This window comes from Hyperolius riggenbachi, chromosome 1 (genome assembly GCF_040937935.1).
Source record: "Hyperolius riggenbachi isolate aHypRig1 chromosome 1, aHypRig1.pri, whole genome shotgun sequence".
NCBI classification, from domain to species: Eukaryota; Metazoa; Chordata; class Amphibia; order Anura; family Hyperoliidae; genus Hyperolius; species Hyperolius riggenbachi.
Window position 1 is genome coordinate 289,725,446 of NC_090646.1, and position 23,129 is coordinate 289,748,574.

At 41.0% G+C, this 23,129-nt stretch overlaps 1 protein-coding gene across 1 annotated transcript in view; it reads right to left on the minus strand.

Annotated features, from left to right (window-relative positions):
* The window catches only part of WRN (WRN RecQ like helicase), a 191,810-nt gene that overhangs the window by 38,429 nt on the left and 130,252 nt on the right, over nucleotides 1-23,129 (minus strand). The window contains exons 23-28 of the mRNA XM_068233620.1: nucleotides 21,554-21,629; nucleotides 20,506-20,591; nucleotides 12,731-12,815; nucleotides 12,159-12,271; nucleotides 7,947-8,061; nucleotides 1,150-1,281 (exon numbers count right to left, since the gene is read on the minus strand). Of these exons, the coding sequence (XP_068089721.1) occupies nucleotides 1,150-1,281; nucleotides 7,947-8,061; nucleotides 12,159-12,271; nucleotides 12,731-12,815; nucleotides 20,506-20,591; nucleotides 21,554-21,629 (607 nt within the window). The remainder of the gene's footprint in view (nucleotides 1-1,149; nucleotides 1,282-7,946; nucleotides 8,062-12,158; nucleotides 12,272-12,730; nucleotides 12,816-20,505; nucleotides 20,592-21,553; nucleotides 21,630-23,129) is intronic.

Consider the following 23,129-nt stretch of genomic DNA (forward strand, 5'->3'; position numbering starts at 1 on the left):
CTTACAAAAGTGTAGTTAAAAATTGATTGTAAGCGGTAAGGCATATCCACTGAAAGCCCGGGGGGATGGATACACAAGTGATTTTTAACAACACTTTTGTAAGTAGAACTTTTAATGCGATTTAACATTTTCCTTTGGTAATACACTATGGAGCGCTCCTGTTTTTTTAGATTGCTTTTAGGCAGAGTTCCCCCCCAAAACGAAAAAAGTATCCCCCACCCTCGATATCCCTGGTGTCAGTCCTGTTAATGTACTCACCTGTGTGGCGACTCCTCCAGCGCTGATCTCCAGTCTTTAGTGTCCCCTGAAGTGCGGCAACTCCGGCTGCAAATCTCCCGCCTCACACTGAGCCGAATAGTAATGAGTTTTGGGTGTTTCGGTTAGAGTGTGTATTACTCTGCATCATCTTTGCACCAACTGCAGCTGATGCTCTGCCTTTCGGGACTTTGGAGGGGGAAAATACATGCATGGCACAGAGCCAGCGGCCACTGGGCCATTGCGGTACATTCCCTGTAAAAACAGGATCACAACGAATCTGAGAGGAAAAAAATCTCATTGCATGTTTTGTGTGCTGTGTGGCGAGTACATGTGCATGTTTTGCGGTATGGCACTTCATATATAATGTTATGCTGACAGATTCCAAAGAACCACACTGCTAATGCACTAACAAAAACATATCATTACAGTGTCATTGCCTCCCAGGACCAATGCAATTACTCTAACGCTATGCACTCCAACACCCCTGTGTGAATGTAGCCTATCACTTAAATGTGTTGATTTGAAAAGTAGCCACTGAATACATTTTGTCCTCAAATCCGGTCACATATTTCATAATGTATTAAAGTATCTTGTAACAATTACGACGTTTGTTGTGACTTGTTTAACTTGTATAATCAATTCTGAGTTTAAGAAAAGAATTGATTGATTGCTACCGAAATCACATGTTGGAAAACCTAATTCATTTGCACAAATATAATGACAAACAGGAGACAAAACAATACTGCTAAATCCCCAAATTCTCTTCTGCGGGTAGCTGTAATTTAGGATTATTATTATTATTAGGAGATGCTCGCTGTTTGGCTCACAAAGAGCATGTCTATTTTATAACACTTTTAGGTTACGGTAAAGAATGGAAATGGATTAACTCACCATAGACAGTCTCTGCTCTTGAAACATGGAATACGTGAGGCGTTGAGACTCAGGTAGTGTCATGGTTGGTGGTGCTATTGATACAGATATACTTGGCTTTAAACCTGTATCAGAAACTAAAAATGAATCTGCCTGAAATAAAAACAAAAACACATTTAGCAGAGGCATACATGATACAATAAATATAATTTAGGGCCCCACAGCACGTCACACCAAGACATCAATAGCAGATATTTTAAATTCTGAAATTTGTGGGGGTCTTTGTGGACCAAACCTATTTTACAGCACATCACACAGATGTTTGATTACACTCAGATCTGGGGACTTTAGAAAACGAAAAAATGTGAAGCATCAGACCATGTCATCTTCCTCCACTGGTGCATACTCCAGATCTGATGCTCACATTCCCATTGCTAGTGCTGTCAGTAGTGGACATGGTTTAGCTTTGGCATTCTAGTTACAAAGACCCTTATGCAGCAAGTCGCAATGCACGGTTTTGTCAACCTTCCCTCATAGCCAGCATAACGTTTCACAGCTAATTGTACAACAGTAGCTCTTATGTGGCATTAGACTAGATGAGCTAGCCTTCACTCCCCATGTACTTCATTGAGCCTTGAACAACCATGACCCTTACCGGGTGTCTTAGGTACTAAGCACCAAAGAAGGAAAAAGGGGCACAGGAGCCCTTACAGATAATACGGCACCACCATAGGCGCTTATGATAAAAGCAGCAGTAAATATATTCTACTATGGAAATTTAGTAGTAGAATTTGAGCAGGATTTTACTACCAGCAAACCCAGCACACTTTTTTTCACACGCCTTTTTTTTCCATGTACGCACTAAATACTTCCTACCAGGAACACCCCATAAGCCTTCCATTTGGGAGGTGCCCTGACCAGGTCTTCTATCCAAGGTTTCGCCCTTGTCAAATCTCCAAGGATTGCTCATTCAATATGTGGAGGCGCCAGATGAATAAAAAAGTCAAATTTTAAAATGATAAAATGGTGGGAGGCAATGGTGGACTTGTCTACCCAACAGAAAGCACAAACACTGATTCAGTGTAGTGTAAAATATAATTTAATTATTACTCCTCATAAAAAACAAACAATTTTTGGCAAAAATTGTTTGTTTTTCATCATTTTATCATTTTAAAATTTGACTTTTTTATTCATCTGGCGCCTCCACATATTGAATACACATTGATCCACCTGGTGGATGGGTGTTGACACCCCTCTTTTTTTCTTCTACGGAGAGCGACTTCTTAACCTGAGCGAGGACAGGTCTAATCTCCTCGTCCGCGATTGAAGTGGTTGCCCTTATTCGGCAACCCAGACTTGTGAGTATAATCACATTGCCTTACATTTTATGCCAGTCACAAAAACAATAACACACTATTGGGGGCTCTCGATCTCTCCTTTTCTTCTCTTGTTACATATCCAAGGATTGCTATTCTTGTTGGCTAATATATCATGGCCATTTACACATGCCATTATAACAAGATGAACAATGTTATTCACTTCAGCTGTCATCTTTGTTACGGTCACGTCTTTAGAGGTTCCATACAGAGCTGGTGACAGACTCATTAAGAGCGCTAGCGGACATTGAAGATTATCTTTTATTATATTTTAAAGGCGCTAAACCATCAAAACTCAAACACTGGATGTAGAATCTGCAAAATTTATGCAAATATTTCAAATACATGTTTTCACTACGTCGCAGCAGCAGCGTTGCCTATGTGACATTAACCCTAGTGGTCAAATAGGCAGCATTACCATCATCAACAGGATAGGCTATAACTGTATCATTCTATATGAGCCTAACAAACACCTTTGCCAAACTTTCTCGAAACTTAGATCTCATGGCAGGCCAAGATTGCCTAGCTTGCTCTTTGCAATCATATTCATAAAAAGCCCTAACTACGTATATGCAGTATTGACTGAAATTGACTATTTTTCTAAGCTTTGGATGCTGGAGATATATTGCTTTACCCTATAAATACTTATTTCCCTCTTTCTTACTCGCATTGTCTCACTATAAAATAGATCAGTTGGCTGAAGTGTGATCCACTCTTGAGCTATTTCTCTACTTACATTTTATTATTTATTGGATTTATATAGCGCCAAAATATTACACAACACTGGACAATAAATAAGGTTGCAAACAATGACAGTAGGGGTAACAGACAACACAATACAGGTAATAGGCAGTAAGACACAAAATGCCAGATCATACATTTGAGTAGTAGTCCAAGTAAATCAAGTTCATGTTATTCTGTGAGCAGGATGCGCGATCGGGTAGGATACACAAGGAGGCCTTGCCAAAGGCTTACAATCTAAAAAAGTGGTGATACAATAGGAGGGGGCTCCATCAAAAGGTTCTCGGCCAGGAGAGTTCGGGCATCAACAAGGTGGGGTAGGCTGTAGCTGGGCAGCTGGGCATGGGAGTACAAGATGCGTGGGGTGGTTAGAAGGTCGGTGGAGGAGCAGAGTGGGTGGCCAGGTATGTATCTGCTGGCCAGGTTAGAGATTTGTTTTGTAAATGTAAAAGTTTCTATGATGTACAAAATCTTGATAATGTTTACTGTAATAGACATCTCTACATGGCAAATTGCTTTCGACGCAGTTGGTTGCATTCCACCTCAGCAGTACTATAGCTAGCAATGTTAATTGCAGCTATAGTGTGTCGTGATGTGTCCCTTCAGCACTACAGCTGTGTCAACTAACCAAGCAATGGGGCTATGGCTGTGATGGCTCGGCAATCGGCGAGTATGAAGATTTGGTAAGCGCACTATAAAATTACTAGTTAGTTTTAATTGTAGTGGAAGCAAGTGTTAGTGTTATCTGTAGTAACTATAGTGACAGTGAAGTTAGTGTTAGGCGCAGTGCTAGTAGATGAAGTTGCAGCACAGTGTAGGTGATAGGTGTAGGTGCAGCAGCAGTGTTAGTTTCAGGTATAGTGGCAGTAGGAGGGTTAGTGCGAGAGGAGGGATTAGGAGAGGAGTTTGACAAGAACATGACATTTGTAATAGTGTAATAGTATTATTATTAATTTTATATTACCGATATTATACTATCAGCTACCACTTGCGTCAAACTCATTCACTTATAAACAAAATGCGAGCCCTACACAGGAAATCTTAGTTTGTGATATTTTTATTAGGGGCGTAGCAGAGGTTGCGACCGCGATGGGGCCCTTGGGCTCGAACGGACCTCCCTAAACTACAGTAATAGCTCTCTATTGGTCCAAGCTCATAATAATCACTTCTACAGATACTTTTAATAGTGGTAATTATTAACAAACTGTTCCCCATCCCCTTCTTGCACCTCTGACACTGTAGTTGCCATTGGCAGGTTTTGGTGCGCCGTATCAATTGTTATGTATAGAGTGCTTTGGGGGCCCCACTGTAAACTTGCATCGGGCCCACAGCTCCTTAGCTACGCCATTGCCCATTCATACTCTGATCTCGTGCTGGGAAGCAAAATGACTGCTCTGACAAAGTCTGGCTGTACAGCACGGCGCAGTGCAATTAGCAGGAGATTCATTACAGTAGAAGAAACATTATCAGGGTCTTCCTTTAATAATAAGACTAAGGAACATTCTTCAGTTCTTTGGTAACCTAAAAGTAGTAAGTCCTGCAAATAGAATGCAAGGTTCTGGTCATTTGTATCAAAAGAAATTACATTTCGATTAGATTTCTAAATTCCCTTTACATTTCTCTTAGTAAGCATGCATTTTGTGTTTTACCCACAAGGTGGTAGCATAGACCACATTTCCACAAACATCTCTGATAAATGGAACAGCCATTTAGTAAGAATAGTAGTAGCAGTAGAATATTGTAGGTGTTACCCCTCAGTAAAAGCAAGAAGTTATGAATTAGGATGATACAATTTATTGGCCAACTCAAAAGAATAAAAGTAAGCTTTTGGCTGTGCAGTCTTCTCAGGCTCAATCCTGTTTGCTTACAAGATGTTGGAACAGACAGCCATATACATGCAACTTCAAAAGGAATACATAGATTTAGAACAGAACAGTCAGAACAGTTAGAAGTAAAAACATTAACAGGATTATCAAGTCAGTTCAAGCACCTTACAGGATTGTATAAATCCTCATTACATTCAGAACATCTCAAACAATGAATGCTGGACACACAGATGTAATTTTGCATCACAATTTTGTAGATTTCACTGGAAAGTTTCTATGATGTTCTATTTTTCAACATGGAAAAGAAGGTTGTTTATGTTACGGTTTTAGTGGCCATATTTACTAGCAGCAAACCACAAAACCTGGATACATTACCTTTCCAGGCCTGCAAAGGTGTTGCATTCATCTTCAGCAATATACACAATTTATGACACCATTATACTTTTCAGGTAGTTACGGAAGACTATATTGATTTATAAAGCGCCAACATATTCCGTGGCGCTGTACAAAGTGAGAAAAACATGGGGTACAAAATAATACAGACCATATAAATATACAAAAATGGTAATTACAGTGACAAAAACATCATGATTACTAAAATTGATAACATTCCAAGACACAAAAGGTGAGAGAGCACTGTCCTTGCGAGCTTATAATGTAGAGGAATTTGGGAGGGGGGAAGGGGGAACAAGAGTAGGGGTAGTATATAATATTCATATAGAGGCAAAATATTCACCTAGAGGCAGAGTGTGTTTAGGTTATCTAGTAAGGAGTACAACTTGGTCAAAGGGGGCATGGCCCGAGTTAGAGCGCACGCGGAATAAGTGAGTTTTGTGAGAGCGTTTAAAGATTTCAAAAGTTGGAGAGTGACTGATGTGTTGTGGCAGGGGATTCCAGAGGAGGGGTGACGCATGTACAAAATAGTATATATCTGAATGCGAGGAGGCGATTCTAGAAAAAGACAAAAGAAGGACTTGCAAATCTGAGATTGTGGTAGTGTTGGTATTGGGAAACTAGTGAGTTAAGAGTTTGAACTGGATCCTCTGATTAACTGGTAGCCAATGAAGAGCTTGACAGAGAGAAGCAGCAGAGGAAAAGCAAGAATAAAGATGAATGAGTCAAGTAGCCAAGTTCAGTAGATATTGAAGCAGTGGCAGTCTGTTAGTTGGCAGTCCACAAGGCAGTATGTTACAATTGTCAAGTCGAGATATTATTGAGCATGTATTAACATTTTAGTAGTGTCGTGAGTGAGAAAAGGCCGGATGCGTGGCATGTTTTTGAGTTGGAGATGACAGGAGCTGGTTAGGGAGTCAATAAAAGAGAGGAGTTGAATATAACGCCAAAGCACCGTGCTTTGGGAACTGAAGTTAAAAGGGAGTTACTAACATTGATTGTTATATCAGGCAGAGAGGTGGACATAGACGGTGGGAATGTGATTAGTTCTCAATCTTGTGCTGTTTTACCTCTATATACTCTTTAAATATCCATCCCCCTTCTTGAAAATTGCATGCATTCCCAACAAGGGGCGCATAATCCTCCCATTTGCAGGTAGCACATGTACTAGTTCTCAATGGGGCATACGGGCAAGCAACTATTATGGAAAATTCATAAAACCCTCCCCCCTTCCTTTTCATTTCGAGGCCATACCCAGCTATCGCTACTCCCTTCTTGCACTAATTGGATCAGGAATATCCATTTCATTTCACAATTTTGACACATTCCCCCCTTCAATTAAGGCACATACCAGCAGTTGGGGGTTACATATTCCCTCACACAGAATTAGGATGCATAACCCTTCATTTATTGCCTTCCCTCTCCTGGCAGTATGAGCACATACACCCCTCCTTTAATTACTTCCCCATGCATTCTCCACAGTTCTCTAAACACCCAATGCAAAGGGCCCTTTTCACTTGCCCCTCTTCTTATGTTTCATTTACAGCAGAGGAAGGGAAGAGATAAAAATAATAACAAAAATGAAGTTTTTATTAAAAAAGCCAATGTTGCAGCAGAAATCAGATGCCACCAACAGAAAGCTCTGTTGGTAGCAAAAAAAGGGGGGGGGGGGGGGGATTCATTTGCGTGTTTAGTAGTATGGCTCTGCAGCAAGCTTTTAAAGCTGCAGAGCACTGAATTGGTCACTAGGAGGGTGTAAGCCTATGGTACACAAGCGGTTCAGCTAAAACAACATTCTGAATTAAACAGATACCTAATCTAATATGGCAGCTGTTAAATCAGTGCATGTACTCAAAGTAATGTTTATAGAACAAGAATAAAGAGGCTACGTTTCCCATTTCAATCTTTCAGTCATATTTCTTGATTCCTGAGATTAGCTGTGAGATGTGCCAATTTGAAAACAACTGCCAGCACTCAGAATTACTTGTCAAGAAGAGTACTCTCTGCTGGCGAAAATGTGAATAACCTTGCTTAACACTAAAGGTGCCCAGTAATGATAATATTTTTAGTAACCAATCATATTTTTGATCAGATAATTTAGATTGTATTGTATGACAACACAGAATCTGGTTGCATTATTGATAACCCGGTCTATCAGCATAGCAGACCTTTTCATAAATATGATCACAACTGGTTTCAATACTGGAAATAGTTTGGATTCTTGAATGCTATGGATAAATGAAATATGATGTTTTCTTTTGATCTGAATAATCTTAACGAAATCAGATTGTTTGTTAAAAAAATCACACCGTTAATTGGAACCCTAACAAGCTGCAGGCAGGCCCTCCTATCTGTTTTAGTACTCCCCCGCTGTAAAAGCTGCATGGTTGCATGCTACTGTAAACAAGAAAAAAACAGAAGATATTTATACATTCTTTTAATTTAGAGAATATGCAAATTACAAGCCAATGTAAAACACTACCTTTAGACTGTTAGCCAAGCAGAACTCCTTGACAACTTCAACAAGAGGAGCCAGCATGTTAGCTTTTGCTTCGGACACTCCATCAACTTTCTTCATATTCTCAACTGTTGTTGGTCTGTCAAAGAAATCAGAAAAAAACTGTGACTATATGTAAAGGGTGGGTAAGATGAGCATGATGGCACACAGAACTAAAAAGTAGGTTCAAAAGGAATAAGTTTTTCTGTAATATGTGGCGAGGCACAATCAAAAGAACGTTGTCTAATGCAGGCAAAGCTAAGTAATTTCACGGTGTTATAAAGCTGCTGTTTTTGGTCACCTGAATGCCGCAGTATAAAGATTTTCTTAACCATTTCCACAATTTTGAGAGGCTGGACGTTTTCAGCCACGTAATTCTGTTACAAGCCCTGGTGAGTACTTAATATATTAATATATATATATATATTATATATATAATATATTAATATATATTAAGTGAGTACTTAATATATAGTAAACCAATGGAAAAACAGAGGACATTCTATTTTACACTTGTGCCTTCTTTATAGGTTCTTTAAACTTGTCTATGGCTCTTGCGTCATACAATGCAATCAACTGAAAGTCTCACACATCTATTCAAAAAGAATCCCATAGTAGTAAAACTATACCACTAACATATCAGGCATGCTACAAAAGAACCAGAGTGTGAGTGGTTTATGTGTGACCACAACTATAGGCCTGCTTAGCTTCAGGCACAAAGACAACCCATTGGTTTGCTCTTTTTTGTATAAATATTCTATAGTCTATTTCTTGGCTACTCTCAAGCAAGGCTGCTATAAATCTGAAAAAGCAGTCATGAGTTCACATTCCAAGTTGCTATTATATGCTTTGTGGCTTGTTTACATGTAAGCACTAAGGTCAGAAGATGGCAATATTAAGCCCTAAGAAAAAGAGGTGAAAAAGTAGCTGAACTCAGATGTGAGTTTGATGTGCGTGTGCTGCCTAGATGTGTTAGGATGTGTTAAGGTTGGGTTTACATTACAATAGGTCTGTGCTGTGAATGGTCACCTCAGTTTTGATGTACAGGCTCATTAGTTATCACAATTCCATTGTATGCATTGTAACAGACATGTCGTAAATAGTATTGCTATCTATGACGATTGCTTACAAATGGTGCCTGGAAACGTCATGCAGGACAGAACATAGCATTTTGTTACAACGGACACCATGAACATGTTGTAGCATATCTAAATGGATTCTGTACTTAACATAGGCTCTGTCAACCGAGTGCTGTAAAAACAGCGCAGGAGATTTGAGAACAGCCGGCGCCACCACAGGCTGTAATAGGAATTATGGCTATAGCAGTGCTCAGTGAGTGATTTGGGCGCTGTCAAAAGACGGAGCACTAATTACTCTAAAAACACTGTAATCCAGCCGCCAGCAATAGCTGGAAGCCGAATTACATCTTATCCCCACTATCCATGGTGACCTAGAGGGAGAATAGTAATTAACACCCCTGGGACTTGTGCAGGAGCAGGGTAAGTCTTTTAATGGCTTTACCCTGCGCCCAAATCTCCCGGCGGCAGTTTCGAAGGTATGCCTGTCAACATGTTTGTTATTTAATTCTGGGAAACAGGTTTCCTTTTGTGGTGTGAACCTAGCCTTGCACCATGTGTACCCCTGATATAGCCCATTACAGGTGAAGGGTGCTGTGTTGGGTTAAAGGTTTTTCACTTACACTTTATATTGTATTCCTAACAGATAGATTTGATGTGCTAATACGTGGAGTGTGACATTAAGTGATCATTATCCTAATCTGTGGATAGTTAGAGGTGATGATTTATGATCCGCTGTCCCATCCCCTATCTCCTCATTAGTACTTTAATTTTGTTATGAATTATAATGTTATTTCATAAAGGTACTCTCTGTGGAGTGGGACACAATATGTATAAAAAGAATGTCTATTTTGTCTCTATAGAGGCTAGCCAAGGTGTGTTATATTTTTTTTTCTAATAGCGAAAAGCTATTAAGCTTTTGATCTCTATTATCAACATATAGAAGGTTTATTAACTGTTAATATTTCCACATTGTGGCCTTTCTGCTTAACTGCATATTTAATGTTTGTTTTGACAATTTTGTGTTACCGACAAAAACAAACATTCTCAGCTGAGGATTCATGTTAATTTCATAGTGTCATAGTCACAGGTTTCGTGCCTGCTTGCATGAAGGACACTAGCCACCAACTTATGGCCTTGGTTAAAGAGACTCTGTAACAAAATGTTCAGCCTTATTTCTTCTATCCTATAAGTTCCTATACCTGTTCTAATGTGGTCTGTCTTACTGCAGGGTTCCCTTGTTGCACAGTCACTATTATCTCTGTTATATAATCTAATCTTCTCTCCTTTGTCAGCTTTGTCGGCTCAGGCTGCTCTGCTGTGATAGGATAGAAGTTATACACACCATCTCCAAACACCCTGCAGGCTCTGTATGAGTCACAGACTGAGCTTATCTGAGCCTATCACAAGCTGGTTAGCAGCCATGTCTTGTTTGTAAACACTGCCTAAAACTGGCAATTACAAGCCAGGATTGCAGCAGGGAGTGGCAGAAACAGCACAGAGGGGCCCAAGAGAACATATTGAATAGAATGGTATGCTTTTTATTGTAAGAATTTTAGAATACAGATTCTCTTTAAGGGCGGGATCACAAATGCATGCTTGAGACTGTAGACACGCAAGAGCATTGCATAATAATTTGCACATCATGCTAAAGGTTGTTTAAACCCTCCTCTGTGCTGTTAGATCAACATTGTTCCAGCAGTATATCATTGTAAGCTACTGCTTCCTGTTACCTGGTCTTCCTGGCGATTAACATTCTGCATTCCTATTGTAACCCAGCCTGGCACTTTGACCATGCCATCTACCTAATCTGAAATCAGCCAGTAACCTCCACTCTAAATGAGTCTGCCTGCTTATACATTGGCTTATTCAACAACCCTGCCTTCTCATCACTAGAGGCCCACTCCTGTTCTCCCTGTTTCTGGTGGGGAAACCCCAGAGATCTCAACATAGTAGTCACTTTCAGCCAAGTAGTCCACTGCCCACTGTTGGTAACAGCTCATCAATCCACGCTGGTGAATACTGGTGACTACTAGGAAAATAATTCACCATTTAAATCCGTAACGCACCCAAGGGATTATTAAATGTATTTTGATATAAAATAGTAAAAGAACCAAATGTTGTCCTGAAATCAGGTCATATGTTTGCAGAACTGCTCATATGGGCCACAATGGGGAGGGCTGCACTTTGAGCCCATCAGAGTCAGGGATCTCTGTCATTCTAATGGTGATCACAAAATGGATCAAATTAGTAAAGGATTTTCTGGATAAATTTTCTCATAAAAATTGAATGTGCTGCCAGCATACCATCTATGGCAGGGGTAGGGAACCTATGGCGCAGGAGCCAGATGTGGCTCTTTTGATGGCTACATCTGGCTCACAGTTAGGGGTTTATTCACTAAGCTACACTGCTCAAGCAGCGCAGTTTAGTGTGGCAACGCAAATAAAATTTTCAAAGTAGGCACGCTACTGCTGTAGCATGCATTACTAGCTTACTTGCGCTACCTGAAAACTAATGGCTGCTCCAATGGTTCCACTCTGGATCCTGTCAGGTCCAATGACTTTGTAGGACGAGATCCCTGCACTTTGATTGGCCCAATAGGCTGCCTGTCACTTGACAGGCAGCCTATTGGGCCAAAGTGCGGGGATCTCATCCTATAAAGTGAATCAACTCCCAAGTCAGCTAGCTAATTGTACAAGCTGTTAGTCAGTATTTCTCCTGTCTGGCTCTTGGGGAAATTGCTGATGTTGCTGAAACCCAAGAGAAGCTGAAGACATGTCTGACACTTCCGCTCCCTGGCAGATCAACTGTATACACATCACCATGGCAACAGGGGAGTGGGCCCTCTTCTGCGCATGCGCACTGTCCCAGTTTGAAACATATTGTATGGCTCTCACGGAATTACATTTTATATGGCATTTATGGCTCTCTTAGCCAAAAAGGTTCCTGACCCCTGATCTATGGGTACATATGGAATGTCTGCTCTATGGTATCGTTCAGCATATCAGAAATTTCAGATATAATCTAGGTCTTCTGAAATATCTTAAATCATTATGAGGTTCAGTATTGAAGCAGTCCACAAGGAGCTACTGAGATTGAGAATGACTACATTTTCATGTACCTCAATTTAGCCATGTCCAAAAGGACTTTGTTAGTAGCCAAAACTGCTGGTGGGATATCCTTCTCACTTGCAATTATCTGTCTTGTTGCTACCAGTTTGCCATAAAGTGACGTCTGTAGGAGATAAAAAGAAGTGAAAAGAAGAAAAAAATATAACACATAGTTGCATACAGCATAACGCACATATGAAGAAGCATAACTAGGACAAAACTTTCTCTTCTAGAAAAATGAATGCTCTACCAAAAAATACATTTCATACTGGTTGGTCAGAACACTCAGATAATCAGACAGTCAGTGCGTCAAAAGTTCTCACTAATGACAGTTAGGCGACCGTTATTCTGTTATGCATAGATAATATGAAGGCTGAAAGGAGTCTACCTGGTGAACTCTGCTTTGGCATACTGTGGCACACTAAGTGCACAGTAAGTACTGTGCAGGTGACAATGCACCAAAACTAAAGCACAGAATTCACATTTACTTATATGTTCTAGCTTTATTCAAACTGGCATATCCATTACCTTGAGAGACAATAAAATAACAAAAAAAGTCAGAGTTATTTACTGTCAGACACACCTGTAGTTCAAGTTCTCTTGCTGAAATGATGGGCTCTGGTGGTTTGGATGCTTTACGTGGTGACTGGATCCTCAGACTGCTCCCACTTCAAAGGCAACAGAGAACATAATGTGAACAGAATATGAACATATAAGATATGCTAGAGCTGTCGGGTACAAACAAAATATTTTACAATGCTGGCTAATAAAATTAGTTTGCATAAAAGGGAAATATTGTCAATAATATCCTAAACATATTATAGGTGTCAATTATAAAATAAAAAATAGAAAATAAAAACTTTGTACATCTGTAGGCATCTTGTCCCCTTAAACTGGCAATAAAATATTTAAAGAAAGTCAGGAGAAGATGCAGAAGAATGCATCATTATGGCCAGATACCCATAAAGCAATGCTGGCCCATACAAAGGTATTGAAATCTAAAGTATTTCTTTAAATACTATGAAATGGCCAGTTAAACAGCCTTATCTTAAAAGCTCTGCCTGCTGTTATTTCCATTTTTCAGGATTCATGTACTGCTTTCTTGGATAGGACTCCTTAATCATTCAACAGATGAAGGCTGACTACCTTACATCCTGCATAATCACAATTAGATCCCTCTCCCCTGCACATCAGAGGAACAATGGAAAATGTTATACAGGTATACTTTATTATGAATTACTTTACAGTGTGAGAGATGGTTACAGGCATATTTTAAGCCTGTCACTTCCTCCCAAGGGAAGTAGGATTTGCAGACAAGATCTGACTGACCTCAGGGCATACTATGGTGGACTACCACATACACATATGCCTGGCTAGGTGGCCACATTTAAAGTGCAACCAGGTAACATGTGACATGATGAGATAGACAGGTGTATATACAGTGCAAAACATTAATAACCAGGCTGTTTTGATTCTTTTATTTTGCTTCCTGAAAGAGTTAATTTTCAGGCATGCAGGTAATTGCTACTCTCTTGTCGGCACCTTGTCGGGAATATAGTAAACCTTACCGATCAACAAATTACAGGCATGAAAGTTTTCCTGACAGAATACAACCTCTGAGTGCAGGTGAGAGCTAGAGAAAAGGTCAATAGTTCATGAGTTTTAACTCTGGGACACTTAAAGGGACACTGTAGGGGGGAGTCGGGGGAAAATCAGTTGAACTTACCCAGGGCTTCTAATGGTCCCCCGCAGACATCCTGTGCCCGCGCAGCCACTCACTGATGCTCTGGCCCCGCCTTCAGAATTTAAAGTCTGAAAACCACTGTGCCTGTGTTGCCGTGTCCTCGATCCAGTATGGTCTGTGCCTGCGCAGTACGCTCCTGGTGACATCAGCGAGATTGAGGACATGGCAATGCAGGCGCAGTGGTTATCAGTCTGAAATTCCAGAAGTAAACCGGAGGCGGGGCCGGAGCATCGGTGAGTGGCTGCGCTGGCACAGGATGTCTGCGGGGAACCATTAGAAGCCCCGGGTAAGTTCAACTCATTTTCCCCCGACCCCCTACAGTATCCCTTTAATAGGCTGCCAATAAATAAAGACAATAAAACATACAGTCAACTTTGTACATGTTTAAACCTCACTAATACTATAAATGCAAAAGTGTGGATGCTTGTTAATCACGCAATGGCTGAACGGATTTGAATGAAATTTGGCACACACATAGTACATTACCTGGAATAACATATAGGATACTTTTTATTCCCATAACCAAAAAGTGGGCAGAGACTAATACAAATTTCACTGGGAAAATGTAAACTGCAGCCATTCTTACACTGTTAATGGTAGGGTTCTCAAACTTTGCACAGTTGGTGACTGGGATTAATATTCAGAAAAGTGGGTGGAGCCGACAAAAGCCAATCAAAATTCTCCTATTGTTTTTCATGGGGAATATTTAATTGCTGCCATTCTTGCACTATTAATGGCACAAGCCTCAAACCTCAAACCTGGTACCAGTTGGTGACTGGGGTTCAAATTCAGAAAAGGTGATGGAGCCACAAACAGCCAATCAGATTTAATTTCAATGCAAATTATTGATGACAAAGACCGCAAAGCTCACAAACTAGGTCATTGAGTAATTGAGTAATTGTGTGTTAGGGTTAGAAAAAGTGGGCACAGCCAACATCAGTCAAATACATCCCCGGGCAATGCCGGGACATCAGCTATACAAAATAAATCCATAGCATATCTAAAAATGTCATTTTTAGGAGTTATAAATACAATTGTTTATATCTTCAGTTTATTTTCACTGAGGGTTCACTTTATATCTATGTGCGGTGGTGTGAGGATGAGCTGAGCGTAAGCAATAAATACTGTCTGTCCCACACGTGAACAAAAAGAAGAAACTGGAAAGGTTTTCTAACCTACCTAATCAAACTTTGCTCTGAAGAGCATTCATATGGCAGTTATTATGATTATGTTTAACCACTTCACCACTGAGGGGTTTTACCCCCTGAGCACCAGAGCAATTTTCACCTTTCAGCGCTCCTTCCATTCATTTGTCTATAACTTTATCATTACTTATCGCAATGAAATGAACTATATCTTGTTTTTTCCGCCACCAATTAGGCTTTCTTTAGGTGGGACATTATGCCAAGAATTATTTTTTTCTAAATGTGTTTTAATGGGAAAATAGGAAAAATGTGGGGAAAAAAATAATTATTTTTCAGTTTTCGCCCATTATAGTTTTTAAATAATGCATGCTACTGTAATTAAAACCCATGAAACGTATTTGCCCTTTTGTCCCGGTTATAAAACCATTTAAATTATGTCCCTATCACAATGTTTGGCGCCAATATTTTATTTGGAAATAAAGGTGCATTTTTTTCATTTTTGCGTCCATCCCTAATTACAAGCCCATAGTTTATAAAGTAACAGTGTTATACCCTCTTGACATAAATATTTAAAAAGTTCAGTCCCTAAGGTAACTATTTATGTATTTTTTTTAATTTTAAATTTTTTAATTTTTTTTTAATTACAAAAAAAAAAAAAAAATGGGGAGTGTGGGAGGTAATGAGTTAATTTTATGTGTAAAAGTCATTTATTTGTATGTGAAAAATGTGTAGGGTGTAGTTTACTATTTGGCCACAAGATGGCCACAGTAACTTTTTGTTTTAATGCGACCTCCAAGCTTCCGGAAGCTTGGAGGAAGTATAAGGAGGCTGGACACGTGAGTTTTTTCTCACAATGATCGCGCTGCCCATAGGAGAGCAGCTGATCATTGCGGGGCTTAGATCAACGAACGGGAATGGATTTTCCCGTTCATTGATCTCTGGGCGAGCGGTCGGCGGCGTGTTTACTAGCGGCGGGCGGCGTCGGGAACGCGGAAAGTACGTGTTTCTCCGTCCCTGGTTGTTAAAGGATGGAAAAAGGGGCGGAGAAATACGTACGCGCGGGGGTAAAGTGGTTAATGTATGAAGCACATGTTATGCACTGAAGTAGAACAATAAAAAGTATTCATTACAAACCGCATACATAACAAGTACAAACTAAAGGTGCTCATACACTGGCAGTTGGTCAGCAGATTGGACTATTAGATAGATCCATCTGTGATCGAATCTGATCAGAGAGGGTTCTACTGCTTGCCACTCCCGTTCGGAAGCGCCGGCGGGTTACTAGCACCCGGATCGCCGCTGCACGTATGCATAATAGGCTTTGTAATGTATACAAAGCCTATTATACTGGCTGCCTCCTGCCCTGGTGGTCCCAGTGTCCGAGGGACCACCAGGGCAGGCTGCAGCCACCCTAGTCTGCACCCAAGCACACTGATTCCCCCCCCCCCTGCCCCCTGATCGCCCACAGCACCCCTCAGACCCCCCCCCCTGCCCACCCCCCAGACCACTGTTTGCACCCAGTCACCCCCCTAATCACCCATCAATCACTCCCTGTCACTATCTGTCAACGCTATTTTTTTTATCCCCCCCCCTGCCCCCTCCTGATCACCCCCCACCCCTCAGATTCTCCCCAGACCCCCCCGTGTACTGTATGCATCTATCCCCCCTGCTCACCTGTCAATCACCCCCTGTCACTGCTACCCATCAATCAGCCCCTAACCTGCCCCTTGCGGGCAATCTGATCACCCACCCACACCAATAGATCGCCCGCAGATCCGACATCAGATCACCTCCCAAGCGCAGTGTTTACATCTCTTCTCTCCTCTAAACACCCACTAATTACCCATCAATCACCCCCTATCACCACCTGTCACTGTTACCCATCAGATTAGACCCTAATCTGCCCCTTGCGGGCACCCAATCACCCGCCCACACCTCAGAACGTCCTCAGACCCCAGCCCTGATCACCTCGCTAGTGCATTGCTTGCATCTATTTCCCCCCTCTAATCACACCTTGAGACACCCATCAATCACCTCCTGTCACCCCCTAGCACACCTACCCATCAGATCAGGCCCTAATTTGCCCTGTGTGGGCTCCTGATCACTCGGCCAAACCCTCAGATCCCCCTCAGACCCCCTTCCGATCACCTCCCCAGTGCATTGATTGCATCTATTTTCCCCTCTAACCGCCCCCTGAGACACCCATCAATCACCTCCTGTCACCCCCCTAGCACTCCTATCCATCAGATCAGGCCCAAAACATCCTGTCATCTAAGAGGCCACCCTGCTTATGACCGGTTCCACAAAATTTGCCCCCTCATAGACCACCTGTCATCAAAATTTGCAGATGCTTATACCCCTAAACAGTCATTTTGAGAAATTTGGTTTCCAGACTACTCACAGTTTTGGGCCTGTAAAATGCCAGGGCAGTATAGGAACCCCACAAGTGACCCCATTTTAGAAAGAAGACACCCCAAGGTATTCTGTTAGGTGTATGATGAGTTCATAGAAGATTTTATTTTTTGTCAAAAGTTAGCGGAAATTGGATTTTTATTGTTTTTTTCACAAAGTGTCATTTTTCACTAACTCGTGACAAAAATAAAATCTTCTATGAACTCACCATACCCCTAACGGAATACCTTGGGGTGTCTTCTTTCTAAAATGGGGTCACTTGTGGGGTTCCTATACTGCCCTGGCATTTTAGGGGCCCTAAACCGCGAGGAGTAGTCTAGAAAACAAATGCCTCAAAATGACCTGTGAATAGGACGTTGGGCCCCTTAGCGCACCTAGGCTGCAAAAAAGTGTCACACATGTGGTATCGCCATACTCAGGAGAAGTAGTATAATGTGTTTTGTGGTGTATTTTTACACATACCCATGCTGGGTGGGAGAAATCTCTCTGTAAATGGACAATTGTGTGTAAAAAAAATCAAAAATGTGTCATTTACAGAGATATTTCTCCCACCCAGCATGGTTATATGTAAAAATACACCACAAAACACATTATACTACTTCTTCTGAGTACGGCGATACCACAGGTGTGACACTTTTTTGCAGCCTAACTGTGCTAAGGGGCCCAAAGTCCAATGAGTACCTTTAGGATTTCACAGGTCATTTTGAGACATTTGGGTTCAAGACTACTCCTCACGGTTTAGGGCCCCTAAAATGCCAGGGCAGTATAGGAACCCCACAAGTGACCCCATTTTAGAAAGAAGACACCCCAAGGTATTCTGTTAGGTGTATGATGAGTTCATAGAAGATTTTATTTTTTGTCACAAGTTAGCGGAAATTGATATGTATTTTTTTTTTCACAAAGTGTCATTTTCCGCTAACTTGTGACAAAAAAAAAAATCTTCTATGAACTCACCATACTCCTAACAGAATACCTTGGGGTGTCTTCTTTCTAAAATGGGGTCACTTGTGGGGTTCCTATACTGCCCTGGCATTTTAGGGGCCCTAAACCGTGAGCAGTAGTCTAGAATCCAAATGCCTCAAAATGACCTGTGAATAGGACGTTAGGCCCCTTAGCGCACCTAGGTTGCAAAAAAGTGTCACACATGTGGTATCGCCGTACTCAGAAGAAGTAGTATATTGTGTTTTGGGGTGTATTTTTACACATACCCATGCTGGGTGGGAGAAATCTCTCTGTAAATGGACAATTGTGTGTAAAAAAAATCAAACAATTGTCATTTACAGAGATATTTCTCCCACCCAGCATGGGTATGTGTAAAAATACACCCCAAAACACATTATACTACTTCTCCTGAGTACGGCGGTACCACATGTGTGGCACTTTTTTGCACCCTAAGTGCGCTAAGAGGCCCAAAGTCCAATGAGTACCTTTAGGATTTCACAGGTCATTTTGCGACATTTGGTTTCAAGACTACTCCTCACGGTTTAGGGCCCCTAAAATGCCAGGGCAGTATAGGAACCCCACAAATGACCCCATTTTAGAAAGAAGACACCCCAAGGTATTCCGTTAGGAGTATGGTGAGTTCATAGAAGATTTTATTTTTTGTCACAAGTTAGCGGAAAATGACACTTTGTGAAAAAAAACAATTAAAATCAATTTCCGCTAACTTGTGACAAAAAAAAAAAAATCTTCTATGAACTCACCATCCTCCTAACGGAATACCTTGGGGTGTATTCTTTCTAAAATGGGGTAATTTGTGGGGTTCCTATACTGTCCTGGCATTTTAGGGGCCCTAAACCGTGAGGAGTAGTCTTGAAACGAAATTTCTCAAAATGACCTGTGAAATCCTAAAGGTACTCATTGAACTTTGGGCCCCTTAGCGCAGTTAGGGTGCAAAAAAGTGCCACACATGTGGTATCGCCGTACTCAGAAGAAGTAGTATATTGTGTTTTGGGGTGTATTTTTACACATACCCATGCTGGGTGGGAGAAATCTCTCTGTAAATGGACAATTGTGTGTAAAAAAAATAAAACAATTGTCATTTACGGAGATATTTCTCCCACCCAGCATGGGTATGTGTAAAAATACACCCCAAAACACATTATACTACTTCTCCTGAGTACGGCAATACCACATGTGTGGCACTTTTTTGCAGCCTAACTGCGCTAAGGGGCCAAAAGTAGAATGAGCATCTTTAGGCTTTACAGGGGTGCTTACAATTAGGCACCCCCCAAAATGCCAGGACAGTGAACACACCCCACAAATGACCCCATTTTGGAAAGTAGACACTTCAAGGTATTCAGAGAGGAGCATAGTGAGTCCGTGGCAGATTTCATTTTTTTTTTGTCGCAAGTTAAAAGAAATGGAAACTTTTTTTTTTCTTTTTTTTGTCAGAAAGTGTCATTTTCCGCTAACTTGTGACAAAAAATAAAATCTTCTATGAACTCACCATGCCTCTCACTGAATACTTTGGGATGTCTTCTTTCCAAAATGGGGTCATTTGGGGGGTATTTGTACTATCCTGGAATTTTAGCCCCTCATGAAACCTGACAGGTGCGCAGAAAAGTCAGAGATGCTTGAAAATGGGAAAATTCACTTTTGGCACCATAGTTTGTAAACGCTATAACTTTTACCCAATCCAATAAATATACACTGAATGTTTTTTTTTTAATCAAAGACATGTAGCAGAATAACTTTCGCACTCAAATGTATAGGAAATTTTACTTTATTTGAAAAATGTCAGCACAGCAAGATAAAAAAAGTCATTTTTTTTGCCAAAATTCATGTCTTTTTTGATGAATATAATAAAAACTAAAACTCGCAGCAGCAATCAAATAGCAGCAAAAGAAAGCTGTATTAGTGACAAGAAAAGGAGGTAAAATTCCTTTAGGTGGTAGGTTGTATGACCGAGCAATAAACCGTGAAAGCTGCAGTGGTTTGAAAGGAGAAAAAGGCTCTGGTCCTTAAGGGGCGAAAAGACTGTGGTCCTCAAGTGGTTAAGCATGAACCTACAGTACAGACTATCTGTACACACATTTATACATTTTGAAAAAATACCTGGCTTTAGTTACTTCTACTTTGGGGATCCTCTCAGCCTCCTGGTAGGAGAACTTGTCTTTTAGTGAAGATTTTGTAGAAGATTTCTATAAATAAATCCAATTTCAAAAATTAAATGTAATGTTCACTGTAATATTCACGGCATTGTACACAAAAACCTTAAAGCAGATCATTTACATTGCCAATTAATGCAAACCCAATTGTAGTGTTAATCAGTGTACAGTACTTTACAGTTGGTATAGAAGAAGATAGGTAAGCAAGCATAAAAGGCAAAGTTTAAAAATTGTATTTAATATTTGTGTCATAAACAAACACCTTAACCTCCCCGGCGTTCTATTGAGATCGCCAGGGAGGCTGCGGGAGGGGTTTTTTTTAATAAAAAAAAATCTATTTCATGCAGCCAACTGAAAGTTGGCTGCATGAAAGCCCACTAGAGGGCGCTCCGGAGGCGTTCTTCTGATCGCCTCCGGCAAGCATAAGTAACAAGGAAGGCTGCAATGAGCAGCCTTCCTTGTTTGGCTTTCCTCGTCGCCATGGCGACGAGCGGAGTGACGTCATGGACGTCAGCCGACGTCCTGACGTCAGCCGCCTCCGATCCAGCCCTTAGCGCTGGCCGGAACTGATTGGTCCGGCTGCGCAGGGCTCGGGCGGCTGGGGGGACCCTCTTTCGCCGCTACTCGCGGCGAATCGCCGCAGAGCGGCGGCGATCAGGCAGCACACGCGGCTGGCAAAGTGCCGGCTGCGTGTGCTGCTTTTTATTTGAGGAAAATCGGCCCAGCAGGGCCTGAGCGGCAGCCTCCGGCGGTGATGGACGAGCTGAGCTCGTCCATACCGCTCAGGAGGTTAATGTGAAAACAACCACTCTCCACACAACCAAATATGAACCGCCTTCACAAATCAGCAAAGTATACAAATTAATAAAAACAATATTACAAATACTCCTGGTGATTTGTGAAGATTTGCAGGTCAATGCACTGGAAGGATGTCAGGTGTAGCCATATGCATCTCACATAAATTATAAAAAATCACTAAAGATAAATCCACTAACCTGAATGTCATTAGTAGTTTTGCTGGATGCCATATTGGGTGACGTCTGTTTGACCATAGGAGAACAAGGCTGCAAGCTGTTTAAAGACAGAGCTGTTAAAGGCAAAATTACCTTTCCTTTTTCAAGGGTATATAAAGTCTTTTTTTATATCTTGACCCTAAATTGAGTGCAAAGATAGATTAAAGTACTTTGAAGGACACCTTAACTGGGACAAAAATGTGGGCTTCTTCCAGCCCCTTGTAGTCTTTGAGGATCCTCAGTGTTTTTGGGGTCCCCTCCATTATGCTGCTGTTTCCTTAAGAAAAATCTCCAACCTGGTTTGGTCACAGGTTACTGCATATGTATTGTTCCATCAATCGCAGTTCTGTCATTCAAAGCTTTCTGCACATGTGCAGCTTGCTAAAGATATGAACCATACATGCTCATTATGCTCCTGGAGACAGAAGCACAATACATGTAGGGGCATGGACAAAAAAGTGCATGCGCAGTAGTCTGCGACCAAGCCTGGTCTGAGATTTTTTTAAGGGGTTCTAAGGGAGACAGCGGCACAACGGAATGGACCCCAAAGACACTGGGGGACCTCAAAGACTACAGGGACTGGAAGTAGCCCCAGTTTTTTTTAACCCAGTTCAGGTGTGCCTTCATTTAAACTCAGATAAATATTAAATATTACAAATTTGATGTATACTGCACTTGAAGATTCCCCTGGCACTATGACTTACAGCTCCACTTTTAAATTTGTCCAAATGTAGTAAATTAAATAGAAACGCACACAAACAGTTGTTTAGAAATCACTGGAACTGGCAAGTGGAGCTGCAAAAAAAAAAAAAAAAAAAAAAAAAAAAATCAAGCACAAAAAAAGCATGAATAAATCGGCCCTTATTCAATTCATGTTTTCTCCTAATTTCTTTCCTGGGAGAGAAATAATTTTTCATCTTCTGTTTAAAATAATTTTTTAGCACTCTGCAATTGAAAAAGTACCAAAAGTCAATAAAAAAGGTATTAGATTAATTTATTATGAAAATATCACCTAGGAGAAAAGTTAGGAGAAAAAGTGAATTGAATAAGGGTCAATGGGCCCGATCAAATTCACAAAAATTAACCAAAGGTCATAGAGGTTTATTCATCAAACCTAATAGCGCGAGCAATCTCCTGTTGCCCTCCATGCTAGTGGCAGCGTAGCTTGCATATCTAAACAGCGGCCGCTGCTTACAGAGGCCGCGCGGTAGTGATATATCGCTACCGCGATACTTCACTAGCGTAGCTGCTATTATGTTAAATAACATACATTGTAACTATGTTAATTAACACATTAGTGGCTGCACTAGTGAAGTATCGCAGTGGTAATGCATCACTACCAAGCGGCTTCTGTAAGCAGAAGCCAATATTTAGTTATGCAAGCTACGCTGCCACTAGTAGCGCGCATAGCGTGCAGGGAAGTTAAATTATGTTGCGCCAATTGATTAGCACGAGTAACAGGAGGGAGGTTGGCTTTGATTAATCAACCCCATAGAATGTGGAGCCAGCCATTACTCCTGTTTTCTGAAGAGCAAGAATAATGCAAGTGTGATAAAAC